The 19,779-nt window shown below is 41.2% G+C and overlaps 2 protein-coding genes across 3 annotated transcripts in view; both read left to right on the top strand.

Annotated features, from left to right (window-relative positions):
- The window catches only part of pdgfrb (platelet-derived growth factor receptor, beta polypeptide), a 35,452-nt gene extending 28,711 nt beyond the window's left edge, over positions 1-6,741 (top strand). For both annotated transcript variants that reach the window (XM_084353838.1, XM_084353837.1), the window contains exons 19-23: positions 637-748; positions 1,562-1,661; positions 1,748-1,853; positions 3,065-3,357; positions 4,623-6,741. In XM_084353838.1, coding sequence (XP_084209964.1) covers positions 637-748; positions 1,562-1,661; positions 1,748-1,853; positions 3,065-3,357; positions 4,623-4,770 — 759 coding nt within the window. In that variant the 3' untranslated portion in view covers positions 4,771-6,741. The remainder of the gene's footprint in view (positions 1-636; positions 749-1,561; positions 1,662-1,747; positions 1,854-3,064; positions 3,358-4,622) is intronic.
- Positions 6,742-7,377: 636 nt separating this feature from the next.
- csf1ra (colony stimulating factor 1 receptor, a) lies at positions 7,378-19,262 on the top strand. Its single transcript, XM_084353919.1, has 22 exons — positions 7,378-7,477; positions 7,764-7,880; positions 9,759-10,046; positions 10,231-10,518; positions 10,604-10,740; positions 10,828-10,993; positions 11,221-11,422; positions 11,739-11,854; positions 11,966-12,077; positions 12,169-12,368; positions 12,532-12,623; positions 13,030-13,156; positions 13,253-13,360; positions 13,526-13,636; positions 13,778-13,940; positions 14,033-14,115; positions 14,249-14,352; positions 14,540-14,662; positions 14,852-14,963; positions 16,326-16,425; positions 17,404-17,515; positions 17,880-19,262. The coding sequence occupies exons 2-22, from the start codon at positions 7,829-7,831 to the stop codon at positions 18,024-18,026; spliced, it is 2,943 nt and encodes a 980-aa protein (XP_084210045.1). The 5' UTR covers positions 7,378-7,477; positions 7,764-7,828; the 3' UTR covers positions 18,027-19,262.
- Positions 19,263-19,779: the final 517 nt, after the last annotated feature.

Below are 19,779 nucleotides of genomic sequence, written 5' to 3'. Positions count from 1 at the left end.
CCATATCAAGAGCTCTGTTGCTTTGTTTATAGGCCTGTAAAAAAGTTGCATAGTGCACCTTTAAGTTTTCACAATCACATATTTTCCATCTAACTTTAAGTTAAATAAGTCCAATGTAAAGTGTCACATTTAATGCAAAGTTTTTCTCTCATGTCAATGTGAATATTTAAAAAAAAAAAATGTGCTTATTAAATTCAATTAATTCAGACATAATAAACATAATGTGTTTTTATTCAAGTATTATACAAAAAAGTATTGGAAAACAAAGTAATTGGTTATTCTTTCTTCTTTATCACACATCTAGTTATTTAGTTTGTACAAATTAAGTCAACATTCATGGAAAAACTTTGTATTAAATGTGACCCTTTACATTAACGTATACATTTACATTACATTGAAATCTGGCTCTTATTCATGTTGCGTTAAAATGCACTTCAAGAAAGTCGGTCTGGAAAAAAACAGCTACAAATGAATGTTATTTATTGTTTATTACCGAAATTTGATAACACTGCAGCCAAATAACTAAATATTACGCACAAGTTCCTGAGTGGATTTGCATTGGAAGCAAAAACAGCAAACTGGACTTTTAACCCAGTTGACTAATTAAATAGCTTTCTGTTTTTTTCTGTCGTTCAGACGTTCCTGCCCCTGAAGTGGATGGCACCAGAAAGCATTTTCCACAATTTGTACACCACCCTGAGCGATGTGTGGTCGTACGGCATTCTTCTCTGGGAGATTTTCACACTGGGTCAGTTATAACACATACATATTCACACCCATAAACACACACATTAAAAAAAGCCATCGATCCAAACCAGAACTGGTTTACACAGAAGAGGTATTCATCTTCTTGAATCGCTTATATAGGTCACATTGTGCTAGTTTCACCTGCTCGACTTGTTAATTCTTGAAGCCACACGCACACTTTCTCCTTGCTCTCTTCGTGGTGAACCATAAAGTATGAGAATAAAACATGTGTCTCAAATAAAATAAATGTGTGCATATAAAGCTGAAGCACATTTCAGATTCCATGTCTGGTTTCAAGAACATACCAGTTTGTTTGATGCCTCATATGAGGTCTTAATCTTATTAGGCACAGTCAAGCTTTGAAAACTGCATTTCCTTGAGTATTGTGAGTTTTTTTTTTCTTTGCCTCTTCCCACGATGTTTTTGAAACTACCATGAAGACAAAGGAGACAGTTTATTACATACTGTATGTCGCGTTAGCCTTAGTGGTGAAAAACAAACTCACAATCCAGCCTCTGTAAGTTATAACTAAAGATTCTCTGTGCTTCCACGTCTCAATCTGACATTCACTGGGTTTTTTCATCCTTTTTTTTTGTTGTTGTTGTTGCGTCAGCTCGTTTTTTGTGTGAAAGTAAATAACATTAAATTATCATGTCAAATGTCCTCAACGTTGACACAATGTTCTTCTTAGCTGGACATATTTTGGTTCGTGTACTTATGATTTATCGAAGTTTACATTTACAGATTATATTTAGTTCTTGTTTCAATTTCATAGCCTGTGCATGACTAAAATGATTTGAAATGCTCTCTGCAGGAGGAACCCCTTATCCTGATCTGCCCATGAATGAGTTGTTCTACAGCGCTTTGAAGAGAGGCTACCGAATGGCCAAACCAGCCCACGCCTCTGATGAAGTGTGAGTGTCACTGTAGTTATAGTTGCCTTTCCAGTAACTCTGACATGAAAGTGAAATAAATTAATGTTATCTTGTTTATGTTGCAGTTACGAAATCATGAAGAAGTGCTGGGATGAGAAGTTTGAGAAGAGGCCTGAGTTCTCCTTTTTGGTCCACAGTGTGGGAAATATGCTGACAGAGAGCTATAAAAAGGTCAGTGAGACATTAAACTGTGAGCTTGGACACATAACACTATATGACATATAGCAGATCTTCAGATATTAAAAACTAATCGGGTGAGGTTATATTTTTAATGAATTCCTGTATTCACTCATTTACTCACAGTCGGCCTGTTTGCCCTCTAGTGGCCAGTTGAAGGCCCAAAAGTAATACCTGAGTAAAAGTAAAGATATTGTAAGATATTACTTTGGTAAAGGTGAAAGTGAAAGCCATCCAAACATATATTCTGTATACTCTAGTTCAACCAATTATCAGATCTGAAATAAAGCAGTTTTCTGATTATTGAAATCAATCTCTAATTAAATAAATTGTTTTAAATGTTCTACTTTGGCTCTGATGCAGCAGCAGTCTGCAAAGTAGCTATTAAAGTTATTCCCCAGGCCTGTCTACTTCCTCATTAATCCATTGAAATGATAAGCCATTAATAATACTGCCTAACGGGCACCTTTACATTTTACTGATACTTTAAGTATATCCAGCAGGTAATATTTCAGAAAAAGTAAAGATTTAGATGCATTTCTGTGTAAGTAAATGATCGAAGCACTTCTTCCTCTTTTGTGTCATCTCTATGACACTGTTGTGTTTGTTAAACAACCTTTAAGCGTTGAATGTTTGCATATAAACTATATAATATCAGTTATGTTTGCATGAAGTCAATTAACAGGGGATGTGGGACAAAAGTATGTCTTAAGACAGTAGTAAGATAAAATAATCCTTTAGTTTACAATTAGTTCAGAAAATTACAGATTTATTTGTAGACACATTGTCCACCAGTTTGATTCCCTAAATGTCCTACAAGGAGTTTTTAACTGGTAATTAAACAGTCACAATTTAAAAGTGACGCCTCGATATGACCTATAAAAGCAAATCAGTGAGAAGACTGGCTATTTCTGTATTGTGATTCTCAATGCCTGTCACTGAGTCTGACTCTAAACCATTAAAACTATTTTTGTTGCCGAGTGCGGAGGATTGAGGTTTTCACAGCCTGAGGAAAGAAGCTGCTCTGTAGTCTGGTGGTAGGGTGCGGCACTAAAACAGAGTTTACTTTGTTTCATCCTCCTCATCTTTTGTCCACATAGGCCACCAGAATCAACAAGAAATTAAAGTTCTGTCTAGTAACTTCATGATAATAATTTAACATTCCTCATTGCTCAAATAATCAAACCACTGTCTCTTGACAACAGAGATACAGCCAAGTCAACGACAACTTCCTGAAGAGCGACCACCCGGCAGTTGCCCGCACCAAGCCCCGACTCTCCTCACCCTTTCCGATTGCCAACCCAGCATTTGGCTCCCCGTCCCCCTCCTCCTTCTCCTTCCCCCCGGACCCCTATGACCAGAACCTGAGCCCCGGAGAATTCAGACAGGAGGCAGACTCACAGGAAGGCATAACTTCATACAACGAATACATCATTCCCATCCCAGACCCCAAGCCGGAGGAAGTTTTCACCGATGTGCCGTCGGAAAGCCCTGCAAGGTACAGAGCCGCTGATGCTGCAGACATGTGCCAAACGCTCGGGCTGTGAGAAAGATGAGGATGTATTTGCTTAACAAGAGCAGAGTTTTTTCCCACCACACACCCACTCGTCCAGATGTTGAGCTGTGACAATAGCTGTATTATGGAGGTCGACATGGAGACGTGTTTTTTATAGCATACATAAACATGCAGCCAAGCAAAGTTGGCTTAAAAGACTGTAAAATAGACATATATTTACACATTTAATTTAAAAGTATTTTTTTTCCATAACTCATATTGAACTTTTTTAGTATTAGTATCGTCTTTGTTATAAGACCTGTCAATCACTTCGGGAGTGACTGCATGGGCCAATCTATAATGAATTACTTCACCAGTCATCTTTCTTATGTTCTTTAAAAATTGTTAAGTTATGTATGTTTTGGTTTTTATCAAAATGGACAAAACAAGTCATTTCAAGACATTGCGTCCGGCTTTAGAAAATTAGCTAGTTAGCTGCAGCCCTATTGATGGCCTCTAAAATAGAACAAACAGGATCAGGATGATAAGCTGATGCTGCTTAACACCTTAAAGGAGTAAGAAGTGCTACTTTTTGATGTCAAAATCATTAGATCAAGCAATTTCAGGGTAACTCCACCAATTTTACACATTAAAGTGTGTTTACAACGCTTGGGGAGTACTACTGTATCTGGATAAATATATAAAGAACTAGCATAAAGCCTTCTGTGGCTCCAGAGGAAGCTGCATGTAACCTGATAAATTGCCTCGAGTGATGTCTCTCAGTGGCTAAATTGCATTTGGGGTAATGTGGGCGCCACGTTTTGAAAAGCAGTCTAGCATTGCACTCCTATGACACTGTTCGACTCATTATGGATAGCTTAAAAACAAATGATCAATATCGAAACAGCAGAACCTACATTCCCCACAATGCAATTTAGCCACTGAGTGACATCACTACACGCGTACAAAAGGCTTTATACTCCTTTTTTACATATGCAGTAGTACTGCCCAAGACCTGTAAACACACTTAAATGTATAAAATTGTTGGAGTTACCCTTTAAACCAAAAGATGCATTGTTTCTTTAAATGTTCAGCGAATGAGTGTGTAGTTTCAGTTTTGGGTTAAAAATTACTTGTGGTTGCTTGATAAAAACAATTTAGGAAGATCAGGATCCGCACCACAAAGAGACATTAATAAATAGTGACTAAGACTAATGTCCTCCTCTGACTCATGCATGACTGCGAGTGTTCTGTTTTCCTGCCCTCAGCTCTCTGGCTCTGGAGGAGGAGACTGACTCCATGTCGCAGGACACGGCTGAAACCCTTCCAGAAGAGGACAGGCTGGAGGAGACCAGTGAGAGAGACGCTCTGCTCGGCTCCTCAGGAACGCCCGAGGTAGAAGACAGCTTCCTGTAGCCACACGTAGGAAACCTTGAGGGAAAAAAGAGCTCTTTTCTGGGAATTTTTTTTTTTGAACAGGTCTCGAAAAAGGGAACATGACTAAATTAGAATGTAGCAAAATTGAGACTAAGAAGGCAATCTTTGTTTTTCCACTAAGCACTCAGAAAGTTTTGCCTTTCTTTCAGTTTTTGTGTCACACTTAGTACCTCTGAAACTACAAAATGGTTCCAGCTCCATTTCCATTGATTGGAAGTTTGCTACAACATATACGGTACTCTCCTCACACTCCTATAGACCATATTCACATGGCCGCCATTTTCCTCTGATGTCACGCTCAGGGTGGGAGGCTCGAATGCTGTAATCAAAAGAACGATGTTGTATTCGGGGAATCTGACAAATTGTTTTTATTTCACAGCAACCAATAAGACAATGAATAGTTAAAATCTGAAGGGACATTGGACCGTATTTCATGGTAAAACAACATGTTTGATAACCCATTAGCTACCGTTAGACAGCAGCTAACGTCAGCTAACATTAGCATACCCTAGCTAACGTTAAATAAATGAATCCAAGATGTGCGTTGATAATTAGAGTTAAATTACGGCTACTCTGTGGTATGATGTAACACGATCAAACAGTATCGTGAGCTAGTAGGAGGCTGAATGCTAACGTTAGCTGTAGATAATAGGTTTTCAACCTTGAAAACAGCTCGATGACCCTTGGAAATTGTCATTATCCATCGTCTTTTCAGTTGCTGATCAGTTGGGAAGCTGTGAAATGATAATGTATTGTCATATTCCCTACATTTATACGACTCGCAACCTGAAATAGCCTACAGCAGTGTGACACTTGGGCTTCCCACCCTGAGTGTGACGTCATGCATTTACTGTATTTTTCATTGTTGCCGGAGACTTATGAGGCCTTATTAGACATGTGCTAGTTTAGTTAGTTACATTGAGACATATTATTGGCTGTTACTACTTTAACAACTCTTTACTGTTCACAAACAGTGGTGATTCTTAGAGACGCGGGTCATTTTTTTAGTTTTTTATGAAAGATTTTATTAGTTTTACAAACGCAAAAGATTTACACAACAATAAAAACAAACAATAAACACATTTACACACAAGAGAAACAGGAAAAAACAAGAATATGCAAATCCCCAAACTTTCGCCGTCATCGAAATTTAAGTGGATTAAATAATTATGTTGCATTTTTTCCTGAAGTACAATCAACAACTGTGTTCACTGTGTTGTAATAGACTTTGTAAAAAGGCCTGAAATGCAGACAGATTCTACATGCACTGTTTTACGATGAGAAATACATTATATTTAGCTACATACGCCATATAGAGGTTACCTGTTTTCTTTTTTTTTTTTTGTGAAGATTATATGAAATGTATTTGTGTCATTTGTGAATTTTTTACTTTCCTTATGTAGTTTTATTACATAGTTCTGTGCCAGATTTGCACTTTATTTAGAAGAACGAGGATATTCATGAAGAAGATATAAATAGGATAAAGATAGAATAAATGAAAATATGTGGCTGTTACAGTAAAGCAGTTTCTGTGACGACCGGTGACTCACACAAGTGAATATAATAAACACAGCGTATCACTGCCATAGCACAAGATGGCACACGAGTGCCTTTGCATAGACTGACAGAGTTTTGTCTTGCAGCTACTGTTGCGCGCTGATATAAAGGGCTGCTGTGCTCAATAGACCTTAGATAGCCATATGTGCACATGTAAAAAAAATGATGCTTTTAGTCCTCTACTGCATTGTATAACATTCACTTACACAATGTTTCGACTTTCAGTACTTAATCCACCATTTAAAACAACACATTGTAACTTTCTGTAGCAATTAAAAATGCACAAGATCACTGTATCACAAGCTATGGTACCAAAGCAGTTTACAAATGTATTTTTTATATGTGCCATTTTATATGTTGTAAATGTGACAATAAATGTGTATTATCGTAGTAGCACTGGGAGTGTGACTCTTTTATGAATCATGTGAACCCGGTGGCTCTCGTCTGGCTGAACTGTCTGTCTTTTGTGCACTGTTAAAACAGCTAAAAATACTAAATTTAATAACAAAACATATTAATCCTGGTTGAAAATAATTCCTGGCTGGTCTCACTTTTACAAAGCTACATTTCTTCCCGGCACATTCTCTGACAAATATTCCCATAACCTCCGTGGAAGAGGCTGCACACATCCATAATGACTCCTTTCTCACTCTACAGTCTCATATCTCTGAGAGCTTTTCTCTGATTCCTCGGTCAGATCTCTAAGAACCCTTTGACTTTCCTTCCCTCTCCCTCAAGTCCACGCTCTCCTGGCTAGAAAAGAATGGCTGCCATGGTTCAGCAGCAATGAAGGTGATTAGTCTCACCTCAACGGATATCTTGGGAGAATTGCGCCTTTCTGCGGCAAATTGGCACTGGCTCATTAATTTGTTGAGCGTGATATGCTGATCCGCCTCTTCACACACACACACACGCACAGTTCCCTCCACCCTCCACCACTTGCTGTCTGAGAGATTTCATGTTTGCTGTGTGACTTCTGTGGTGAAGAGACAGTAAACAAGCAGAAGGGAGTAGAAGGGCAGAGGCAAACAGAAAGGGAAGAAGGGACTTTTGTGTCAGCTCTGGATGCTGGAAACATCAGACCCAGGGAAGTTCTCTCACCCGTCTGTTAGGCTGCGGACATCTGCAGGTGAGTGCATTTAAAATACATGAGTGATGCCTCCATACAGCTGTATTTTCAGGTGTACTGACTTATTAATTCCCTGACTGTAATCATGAAATGTCAATTGCAATGAAGTTCATGTTAGTTTCCTGATTTAGAAGACAAACAGTAAAACAGATTGTTACTAAGCATAGATTCGTTTTTATGGGCAAAACTGCTCGGACCGGACAGAAAAGAGAAGTTGACCCGGGGAGGGGAGTGGTGGCACAACTTAGGAGGAGGTTTTCTCATTTCTCTCTCCGGCGCGCCACAGATCAAAAGAAGAGTGTTTCTTAGCAAACAACAACGCTCAAACTGCGGGTTTGAAGCTGATCCAGGATGCAGTCCTACCTCACTCTGCTGATGGGGATCGTGGCCTCTGCTGCTTCAGGTAAGGCCCGACAAACACTGACTGTTAAAATCTACAGCTGCTGTGTGTTCAGTGTCTTCTCTTTTTACTCCGGTTCTTTTTACACAGCTACTGTAGCTTTAAATGTACGATACGCAATCTGGAATAAGACAACGCAAGTGAAAGAAGAGCGCTCTGAAGTGAATTCTTTATTATTTATATACTGATTTGAAGGATTTAAAGTCTGACGATGTGGAGAGTTAAGTTTGTAAAAACCTCTCGAAGGTTTTTGTAAATATGGAATTAAGTCGAGCGTTTAAAATAAACTCCACGTATATTTTTTTAAATGACATGTTTGCACCACAACTAACCAATTATTCGTGCAAAATACGCTTAAAGGAAGGCCTAACATGCTCTCGTGTGTGGCTCTCGAATGATTTCATCGTACATTTCATGGCATAAACTCGTGGTAGGGAGCTGAGAAAAGCTGAGAAATGCTGAGATCTGACACTGTTTTGTGTGTCATCAGCAGGACACTTGTCTGCAGCATCATGAGTTGTTTTTGGGGTCATTCTTGTGATGCTATCTTTCTCTCATCCCCACCCCCACCTCAATTTGAGTTTGGCTCTGAGCACCACATATATGGGTATCACCCGCCGAGCAACAAATCCTGATTTCATGTATTTGAATTGAACACATAAGAGCATCTGTTGTTTGGTTTAATTATGGCTGAGTGAATTAGCTTTGCTTTCTGCTGGATTACTGTATGAGGTGTAATTGGGGTCATTTTGGGGTTGGATGAATAGTTCATTTTGATGATTAAGACAGGAGCTTGGAGGAAAGGCATCTGCTTACATCAACAATCAGGAGGTTCAGATCTAAAATGCTGATTGGTTTGATTTCATTTCATTCCTGGTCTCTTTACATGATTTTGTGTGTTGTGGTGAACTGAAAAAATGCTGATCTTGGAATCTCAGTTCTGCTTCAAGCTTCAAAACACAATGTACAAACCTCTAAATGGAGAATCTGATAACCTTTATCGAAAGTGTGGACTCAACAGGTTAACAGGAAATGCACCGAAGTGGTCCAACCCCCAAAAACCTAAGTTTGCAATGAATTGTCCATCTGAATAACAACAAACTTCCTCGTCATTGAGGGCATTGTTGTTTATCACCAAAACTTCAACTATCTATATTTTGTAGCAGTTTCTTCCAAAAAGATGCCTGACAAATGTAATTTCCTTTACTCATGCTCACGTTGAACACATTAAAGGATAAGTTCACCCAAAAAATGAAAATTCAGGATCATTATTTCATTATCAACTTGGAGTTGGATGAAGTTTCATAGTTCGCAAAACATTTCTGGAGCTTTACAGCAAAATAGAGTGCAGCATTCTCCTAAACAGCTGAAGGAGATGGAGACTGAAATGTTTTGTGGACTACAAGACTTCACCTGACTTTCCATCATCATGAGGATGAGTGGATACTGACTGAATGTTCATTTTTGGGTGAACTTATCCTTTAAATGTGTGTCCTCTCTTATTTTTAAGTGCTGAACATGACAGCCCTTGTAAAAATAACATCAGATGCAAAGCTTTTTTTCATATTTACAGTTTTATATCTCCAGCGATGAGATAGCGAGAAAAAGCAGAAGCGAGAGCGATTGAAGGATGTTATCAGGGTCCAAGTCTTCAATCTGTTTCCTGGATTCAGGAGATTTCTTCCAAAATACAGCAGAATCACAATGCGGACGCTTCTCAGTTGTCTTGAAAGGAACAAAACAATAAACAAAGTCTCGAATCATAATGAGAACACACACAATAGGGCAAACATAACCTCTGAAACTTCATCCACAAAGGCAAGTTTCAATTGCCTTAAAAAATTAATTAACTCATTCATATTTCTTTTAATTCCTTCTCAGTGGAATGGAGGCGTCCGGTGATCAAGTTCAACTCTAAGGCGGTGGGGAGTTCAGATGTGGTGGTCAGACCTGGGACCTCTCTCGACCTGAAGTGCGAGGGCGACGGGCCCGTAAACTGGCAGACGAGGCTAGCCAAACACAGACGCTTTGTTTCTAGGGGCAGCGGGAACATCCGCACCCTTAAGGTGGAACGTCCCACTGCAGAATTCACTGGGACATACAGATGTTTTTACACTGCCATGCCAAAGCAACGTCAACTGATCTCCTCAGTGCATGTGTACGTAAAAGGTGAGCTCTGAGAAATGAGAGTCCGACTATTCTGTGTGCGCACCAGGAGGATACGCTTCCACAAGCTGTGGCAGTCAAACAGTGTCTCCAGCTCAGACAAGCTGTGCTGGTTTACCTTGACTGGCTGTTTTTGAGAGATTTTGGGGCATTTTGTGAAAATTGTCTTCATCCCTTTCTTTACTAGATCCAAACCGTGTGTTCTGGACCAGCAGCACGTCCTTGCGGGTGGTGAGGAAGGAGGGTGAGGACTACCTGCTGCCCTGCCTGCTGACCGACCCAGCGGCCACAGACCTCGGCCTCCGCATGGACAATGGCACCAGCGTGCCGCCGGGGATGAACTTCACAGTTTACCGGCACCGTGGGATTCTCATCCACAGCCTCCACCCGAGCTTCAACGCTGACTACGTCTGCACAGCCAGGGTCAACGGAGTGGAGAAGACGTCCAAGGCCTTTTCCATCAACGTCATTCAGAGTGAGGAATGATTACCCAAAGCTGTCATCAGTAATTTGAACTTACATGTGCATCAAGTTTGATTTATGATTTCCCTTTTCTCTAGAGCTTCGCTTCCCTCCATACGTCTTCTTGGAGACGGATGAATATGTGCGCATTGTTGGAGAGGAGCTCAAGATTCGCTGCACCACACACAACCCCAACTTCAACTACAACGTCACCTGGAATTACACCACCAAGTCGGTCAGTGCAAGGCATTTTGGGAGTTTTCTTGATTGCGGTAGTAATAATAATTTGAACTCTGATTGAATTTCTTCCTTTTGTCTTCAGAGAGTGATAGTAGAGGAGAAGGTTCGCTCCGGTGGAGAGAACCGCCTCGACATAACGAGCATCCTGACCATCTCTGCTGTGGAGCTTGCAGACACAGGAAACATTTCCTGCATTGGCACAAATGAAGCAGGGGTGAACAGTTCAACGACATACCTGCTGGTTGTAGGTGAGCCGCAGAGACAGTCACTCTTGCTATGCTATGTCTAGGTTTGGGGTTCAGATTTGAGTTTGGGTTAGGGTTTGGGGTTAAGTTAGGGTTGGGGTTAGGGCTGGAGTTGGGATTAGGGTTGGGTTTTAGATTGGGGTTTGGGGTTAAGGTTAGGGTTGGGGTTTGGGCTGGAGTTGGGGTAAGGGTTAGCCGCTGAAAACAAACTGTTTGGATTTCTCTTTCAGATAAGCCCTACATCAGGCTGTTGCCCCAGCTGTCCCCTAAACTGGCCCACCAGGGTCTTTCGGTCGAGGTGAACGAGGGAGAAGATCTGGAGCTCAGCGTGCTCATCGAAGCCTACCCCCACATCATCGAGCACAGATGGCACACCCCAACATCTCCCAACACATCCACACAGGAGCACAAGTTCATCAGATACAACAACAGGTACAAAGCCAGAGAAAAGTGGTGTGGAGATGTCAGCGCAGTTTTTAAAAACAATTGTACAAGTGTACTACAGGAAGGGGAAGCTATTCTGGATTTAAAACATGCTGTCGGTGCATTTTTGGTAAAATTTGACAGGGAACATCAAGGTCATTCATTTCCTCAGGTCATGAAACTGCGGCTAGAGGGAAGAGCGGTGTTCTGTTTTTAAATTGTTGACGTGCTCGGCGATGATACACAGGAACTGTCTGAATTCAGACCGCAGAATTAGTCACTTCAGGTCCTGTAGACATTCCTCTTTTTGGTTTGTTTATTTTAGATACCATGCAAGTCTGCAGCTGAAGAGAATGAACGCACAGGAGCAGGGGCAGTACACCTTCTACGCCAGGAGTGACTTGGCCAACGCGTCCATCACGTTCCAAGTGCAAATGTATCGTAAGTGACACAGTCAAGAAATCGAATGAGTGTTGTGGCGTGATTAAGTTCTCTCGGGTCGAAACATTTCTTTCAGATCTGATACATTTTTTGATTTCTCCTCACTGGCAGAGAGACCTGTTGCCGTGGTGAGATGGGAAAACGTAACCACACTCACTTGCACCTCATTTGGTTATCCTGCTCCCAGAATCATCTGGTACCAGTGCTTTGGGATACGGCCTACGTAAGTATCACTGCACAGAAAAACTGGCACTTTGACCCACAGCAGCTGCTCGGGGCATTTGTCTGACTGTGTGTGTGTTGCAACGAGGCAGGTGCAATGAAAATCACACGGGGCTGCAGATGGCGATCCCTCTCCAGGCTCCCACGGTGGAGGTCCAGAGGGAGGAGTACGGGGCCGTGGAGGTGGAGAGCGTCCTTACCGTGGGGCCGTCCAGCCGGAGGATGACGGTGGAGTGTGTGGCCTTCAACCTTGTCGGCGTCAGCAGCGACACCTTCGCCATGGAGGTTTCTGGTGAGCCATTTGAATGTGAACACGGATTCTGTGCCTCTCAGTTTGTTATCGCTCAGTCACATGAATGGGTCACCTTTGTAGATGTTATTAAACTGTTTTTTTAATAAACAAATGCAAACAGAATACAAATTACAATTACTCTTTTTTTTCCTGAATTGTGTAGACAAACTCTTCACTTCCACCTTGACTGGAGCAGCAGGCATTCTGGCCATCCTCCTCGTGCTTCTGGTTTTCCTGCTTTACAAATATAAACAGGTAAGATGTACTTACATTCTTAAAGGGTAACTCCTAAACTTACTTAATTGCCTCCAGTGATGTCACTCAGTGGCTAAGTTGCATTGTGGGTAATGTAGGCACCAGGTTTTAAAAGCAGTCCACTGGTCTAGCATTGCAAGTACATAAATACGCATACACTACACATTAAAAACACACAATTATACAACATACAACAGTGCAAATGAGCAAAAGAGGTTATGTTTGCATCTAAATTAATGTTCAAAATGTATTATATCAACATATATTTAACCTTTAAAGTGTAACCATAAAACATAGAGTGGCCTGAATTGGAAGATATTGTTAATTTCCACAGGATATGAGCTACTTAGATGCAGTATTTTTGTTGTTATTGTTTACTACCATTAGCTCCTGTTTCCATCTTCAGAAACCCAGGTATGAGATCCGCTGGAAGATCATCGAGGCAAGAGATGGAAACAACTACACCTTCATTGACCCCACTCAGCTGCCCTACAATGAGAAGTGGGAGTTCCCAAGAGACAAGCTGAAGCTGGGTTAGCACCATGTTATCCCCAACTGACTCAGATGCACTTAAATGCCAACATTTTATAGGCTAAATTTCTTTCTTGTTGTATTTTCTGTCCGACCAGGGAAGATCCTGGGTGCAGGAGCTTTTGGAAAGGTTGTTGAGGCCACAGCTTATGGTCTGGGAAACGAGAAGGATAACATGATGCGCGTGGCTGTGAAAATGTTAAAAGGTGAGTTAATGCCAAGACCTCCGATTTGATTGGCAAATCTGAACCTTTTCCAGATAACGTGGAGAATACAGCTGATAATGCCTCGTGGTGAAATCCTAAATCATTTGTTTCACATGATCAGATGGGATGATATAATGATGACTATTTATAATGTGTGTCTTGCAGCCAGCGCTCATTCAGATGAGAGGGAAGCTCTGATGTCTGAACTGAAGATCCTGAGCCACCTGGGACACCACAAGAACATTGTCAATCTACTGGGAGCCTGCACCTATGGAGGTCAGACAGCATCCTGTATTACGCTTGATCAAATTAAAATATTGTAAAATCCATGTTTATGGAAGTTCTCCGCCATCCAGTTTATAGAAAATCTGAAATAACTTTGTTGAGAGTCACAACATACTTGTGTTTCTTCATCAGGACCGGTGCTTGTAATCACAGAATACTGCAGCCTCGGCGACCTCCTGAACTTCCTTCGCCAGAAGGCAGAGACGTTCGTGAACTTTGTCATGAACATTCCCGACATTATGGAGAACTCGAATGACTACAAGAACATCTGCAATCAGAAACACTTCATTAGAAGGTACATCACCACAAATGTGCATTTGTGAAAAACATACAATCTGTGTTTTCTGATTCTGCTGACGTCCTCTTGTTTTTTTCCCCATCCAACAGTGACAGTGGGATCTCCAGTACGTCCTTGAGCAGCTACTTGGAGATGAGACCTAGTCAGCTGCCAAATATGGAAACCTCTCAAGGTAAAAAGCTTTCTCACCAAGTCCCAGTTGAAATGAACACAAATCAGTCATAATGCTGCAGCGTGCCAATGAAAAGTATAATCCTTGTTACTTCCTGACCCTGGGCGTTAGTAACATGCATATCTAATTCAAGACACTGCCTGTGAGGAGACTGCTGACTGGCCGCTGGACATCGATGACTTGCTGAGGTTTTCCTTTCAAGTGGCTCAGGGCCTGGACTTTCTGGCTGCCAAAAATGTGAGTGATTACCCCATAAAGGAATAAAATGTAGACACACCTGCAACAGAAAATACTGTTCTGATTATTTACTTTGCAGCAGCAGCAGCAGCAGCAGCAGCAGCTGGGATGTAGAATATGCTGGTATTCACCCAGACACAACAAACAAAATCACCGTCAAACTGTGTGTGTTTGTGTGTGTTTGCAGTGTATTCACAGAGACATCGCTGCAAGGAATGTCCTGTTGACTGATCACAGAGTGGCCAAGATTTGTGACTTTGGTCTGGCACGTGACATCATGAATGACTCCAACTATGTGGTGAAGGGCAACGTAAGTAGATTAGATCCAACATTTACTTTAAATTTAATACGAGTAGTAGTAGAAGTAGTTTATTTTGGTCCTTTGAAATAAATAAATAACATTAAGGTATTAAATTAAGAGAAACTCAACCAAGTTAAAGACAATTCTGAAAAAAAAAAAATTAATAACACTTTTTGTCTTTTTACATTGTGTGTGAAGGCTCGTCTGCCAGTGAAGTGGATGGCTCCAGAGAGCATCTTTGACTGTGTCTACACCGTCCAGAGCGACGTCTGGTCCTACGGCATCCTCCTGTGGGAGATCTTCTCTTTAGGTCAGAACATGTGTACACATATGCACCCTACATTCACACAATGTAGTGACATCTTTCTGACATACCAGAGGTGGCAAAATTACACCTATTCTTAACTCAAGTAGAAGTAAAAAATAAATAAATTAAAAAAAGGTAAACTCTGGTAAAAGTCAAAAAGTGAAAGTAAGAAAGTACAGGCTGTGAAATGTAAAAAAAAAAGAGTATAAAAGTATAAAAGTATCCCCCTGAAGGACATTTCTGTGCAAAGCTAACTGAACCTCACATCATATTAATATAAGTGAAAAAGTGACTAATAAACTAAATAAATAAAGGTAGAATCAGTAGGATTTGTCTTAAACATTTTGGGTTGGTAAAGTGGTAAATGTGTGTTAAAATGTTGGGAGTAAAAGTAAAAAGTTGTCAGAAAAATAAATACTCAAGTAGACAGGTACCTAAAAAATCTACTTAAGTGCAGTCACAAAGTTTTGTTACATTGTTACATCCCACCTCTGTTATTTGGATTATAAATAGTCCAACAGAAATTACACATCCATAAGCAACAATGGAAAGAGGAGATTTTGAATAAGCCTCAGCTCAGAAAACTACACAGAACCTTTTTTTAACACCTAATTTAAAGAGAGGTATATGTGTTTTGTGTGACTTTGGTGTTGTTGAGGATCCTTTCCTCTTTCACGTGCACAGTGACCTGAGAAACCATTCAGTTGAACTGAGTTTGCCCTTTAAGAAGGAGAACTATATCTTAGCTTTATTTATAGAAAATACATGCAACACAACAAACCAAACACAACATAATAATAATGGGTTTCTTTCATTGACTTGTATGCCCTGAAATGCTCTGAACTTGTGGCCGTCTTTGTGTTGTTCATGTTAGTGTCTTGTAAGCAGATATGGGCTGAGCTCTGTTAAGTGCACGACACTTAAAGGTGCAATCTGTAAAAGCGTGCCACCTGTTGTTAAAACAAATATGGGACAGCATATCGCTATAGTAACTGCTAACTGCTGCAAACTGTAGCTGCCGTTAGCTAGTTAGCCCAGCCAGCCATGCAGCTAGCAGCCCGGACTGGGAGTTTGGTGAACTGGGAGACTGCTGGTGTTTACACTGCTAGTTCAGGAGCTTTATACTGGGACAGGTCAGCGCTAGCAGGTTAGCGTACTAACTTTAGTAGATGTCTTTGCAACACAATACATAGAGGCCATGTCAGAGCTGTTATTTCTCCACACTCTGTTGATAGTTTTCATTTTTGAATGCTTTCAGCTAAACTTCTTACAAATTGCACTATTAATTAAACAAAACCATCAATCATCAATCAATCATACACATGATTTGCTCGCCTTGAATTACAGTATATGTTCCTCTGTTAGGCAAGAGCCCGTACCCCAGCATGGCTGTGGACTCCAGGTTCTACAAGATGGTGAAGCGTGGCTACCAGATGTCCCAACCAGACTTCGCTCCCCCCGAGATGTAAGCTCCACCCTTCAGCGACATAAAGAAGTCTGCCACATGAAAAGACTACCGCTGCCGCTATTTCTTTAAAACGCCTCTTGTCCGGCCAATCTTAATTCTCTACTTTGTGTCACCTGATTATCAGTTGAGTTTTACTGGAGAATCAAGTGACTATCAGCTGCATTTTAACAACTGAGTCTACGTCTCAGGCTCTGAGAGACTGTTGTGTTAATGCTGTGGTCCTTTGTGCTAACCTGTGACAACCGCTGCTAACACGCGGAAGCATCTTGCAACATTTAAGTTTATATAAGCTCTCACAACAACTGATTTATAAAAACAGCTGATCCTGAATTGATTTCAGTTTTTCCCAAATGTTCATCCCGAACTGAACAAAGACCCCTTTATTCTTCGCTGCCCTTATCTTACATAAATAACAGCCACACGAGGCAACCTCATGAAGAACTTCCATTATTCCTGATTTTAATGTACTTGCTTTGGGTTATCTCCTAACCCCAAACTTAAAAAGTAACAGACCTCAACTCCGTCTTAACAAGACACTGTCATGGAAAAATAAAGAGAGTGTTTTTCCCAGTCTCTCAGAGGGGCCTAACATCTGGGTTTGCTGATTTGGTGTGGCTGTCACACTCCCCGGAATAACTATGCTGTGGAAAACTGAGGGGACTGGATCTGAGTCAGGGCCTAATCATCTGTTGTTCTGCTGTGAGTCAGGCCTCAGTTCTGCCTGTTAGCCACATGATCTCGATGCTAGGGAGCCATGTAACTGCTATTTCACGGCAGCGAAATGAGACTGGAGGGGCAGGGGTGTTTATGAACAAGCCTCTCTATAAGCCGCTCCTTTCGCTGTCTAGTTTGGCTCGATACGGATTCATGATCTTACACCAAAAAGATTAAGCAGTGAGAAGTGTGGGCTTAGGATAAATCTTCTCTGATATGAGTCTGGTTACCATGTATGGTCTATTTGTCCCCTTGTTTCAGCTACACGATCATGAAGATGTGCTGGAATCTGGAACCTACAGAGCGGCCGACGTTTAGCAAGATCACTCAGATGATAGAAAGACTGCTTGGGGACCAACCTGAGCAGGAACAGGTGAGTGGGAGCGTGGCAGGGCTCAGTGACTCCAGTCTGGCTTTGCAAAAACTATCCATGGAACAAAGCATGTGACGAAGATGTCCTCAGGAAACCCTCATTTTTTTCCCCACTTAATTCTCCCGAAGACACAGCAGATTTAGCATTACTGTCAAACCAATTTGTGATAAAATCTTATTTAGGAGCTGTTGCCAATGGATTTGAGACAAGGAAACATCCTCTGCTGCATAAACAAGGAACCTAAAAGTGTGTTTTTTGATAGAAAATACTGTTTGAATGCAAGAAACATTTGTCACGTGAATCTAAAGATTTGGGGGGGGGGCTTTTTTGAGACTCCTCATCCTAACGATGCCTCTCTCCACAGCTAATTTACCAAAATGTGGAGCAGCAGGTTACGGAGGGTGAAGTGTGTGACGAGCCCAAGTGCTGCGATGGCCCCTGTGACCAGTCTTGTGACCACGTGGAAGAGGAGCAGCCTCTGATGAAGACCAACAACTACCAGTTCTGTTGAAAAGCCAGAACCCGCCAAACAATCAATCAATCCATCAGTCAATCAATCAGCAGACCAATCACTCATCAGCAGGCATCGGGGAAAGTACGACCGTCAATGGTACAACAGCTCGGACAGTTGCAGAGAGAGTCGCCTTCACAGCTATTTTTTGCCGCGTCGTGTCTGCTCGCCAGACAGACGAGCAGCTGCAGCAAGCATGTGACTTGCTTCTTTGCAGACCATGACTAGAAATTGCCACGTCCAACACCGACTGCAGACATGAAAGGAGGAAATAAACCGCATAAGCATCCGAAGCTGTACCTTATCCTAACAGATTGTTTATCACTGCCTCTGTTATGCATCTGAGGTCTTATCTGTTGCAGGAGAATCTGCTTGTCCTTTCCACTGAGAGTGTTCTTAATCCTATATTTTACACCATGTTTATGACTTTTTTTTTTTTTTTTACCGCCCCAAGAGAGTGCATGTCTTGTTGTTGCGGAGATTTCAGTCACTTTTGTCAGCAGGTTCACTTCCTTTTCATCGTTTTACTGCATGCGTTCCTCAGAGGAAGCGACCCGACAGTCTGCCCATCTTCATGCGCTCTCTAAGTTTATTATCTGCTCACTTTAATTGAACAATGTGAGTGTTTTTCAACGCTATAAACAGGCCAAATCGACCGTGGAGAAGGCAAAGAATGGCCGCGTTGTTTTCCTCTCTGTGCTCTGGTCATTGCCATGTTTCTTGTGACACACTTACAGTAGCTGTCAGTCAGTGGCGACATGTGATTGTTCCACTTCAATCCAATTCATTAACCAGTGCTTCGTGTGATTGAGGAGCAGGGGACACAGCTGAGCTGAGCTGGGAAATCTGTGGATCCGTCACGGATCGGATGAACAATGGTTCATGTTTGACAATGTGAAAGTTTTTCGGGGATTTTTTTTTTGCATGGCACAACCGACTCCTCTCATTTCCTGTAGAGTTAGACGTGTGTTTTGGATGTAAGCCTCACTGATGTTTGTATGTAGCAGTCAGCCTACACTGCCAACTGTATGGAGATTTTTAGAATAACACATAAGCTATAATGTATATCTAAAAATGTATAAATCTCATGATGTAAATCGAGAATAATCTTTATTTTCGCTTAAATGTTGTAGAATAGATAGTAGTATCAATAGTTCATATATGTGTTTGTGGATTTTTTTTTGTGCAAATGAGACAATCAATGCAAAAGCTGCCAATTAAATCACTGAAAAACTGCAGAGGTGTTGAAGTATTACCACTGAAACCACTGTCGAGTTTATATACTGGATTGCGATGCGGTGCCTGTTTTTCTTGTGGCGATAGAAACCATGCTGCTTCTCTCCACACTTCCTTTTTTTTATTGGATAACGTCCAATCTGCATTTCCTCTGGAACATTTCCCACAGTGTCTGTCTGCATTGCACAACTCTGAAATCTTCATAGGGAAGTGTTCATCCCACCGCTGAGACTACAGAACATCTAAATGCTTTTCCTCCTTCGTGTGGTTTCAGCTAAAATCATATTTCTTCTTTTGTCGTAGCTCCCCACTTTCAGATTTGTTTCTACTTTGTGAGGTGCCAGATTTTTCTTTGTTCAGTTGTCCATCAAGAAACTGAGACATTGCAGGGTTTGAGTAAAGCATCATAATCTCCACAGTGCTTCTGCAGAGTCATTCTCTGCTCCAGAAACACCTCAGAAGGAATTTCTCCTAACAGTGGTCCAAAAAAAGATCACTTGTCATTTTTAATGAACTT

Source organism: Pagrus pagrus, assembly GCF_965226575.1.
Source record: "Pagrus pagrus genome assembly, chromosome: 5".
Lineage (NCBI taxonomy): Eukaryota > Metazoa > Chordata > Actinopteri > Spariformes > Sparidae > Pagrus > Pagrus pagrus.
Note: the sequence above shows the minus strand (reverse complement) of the source record. Positions and strands in the feature narration are given on the sequence as shown.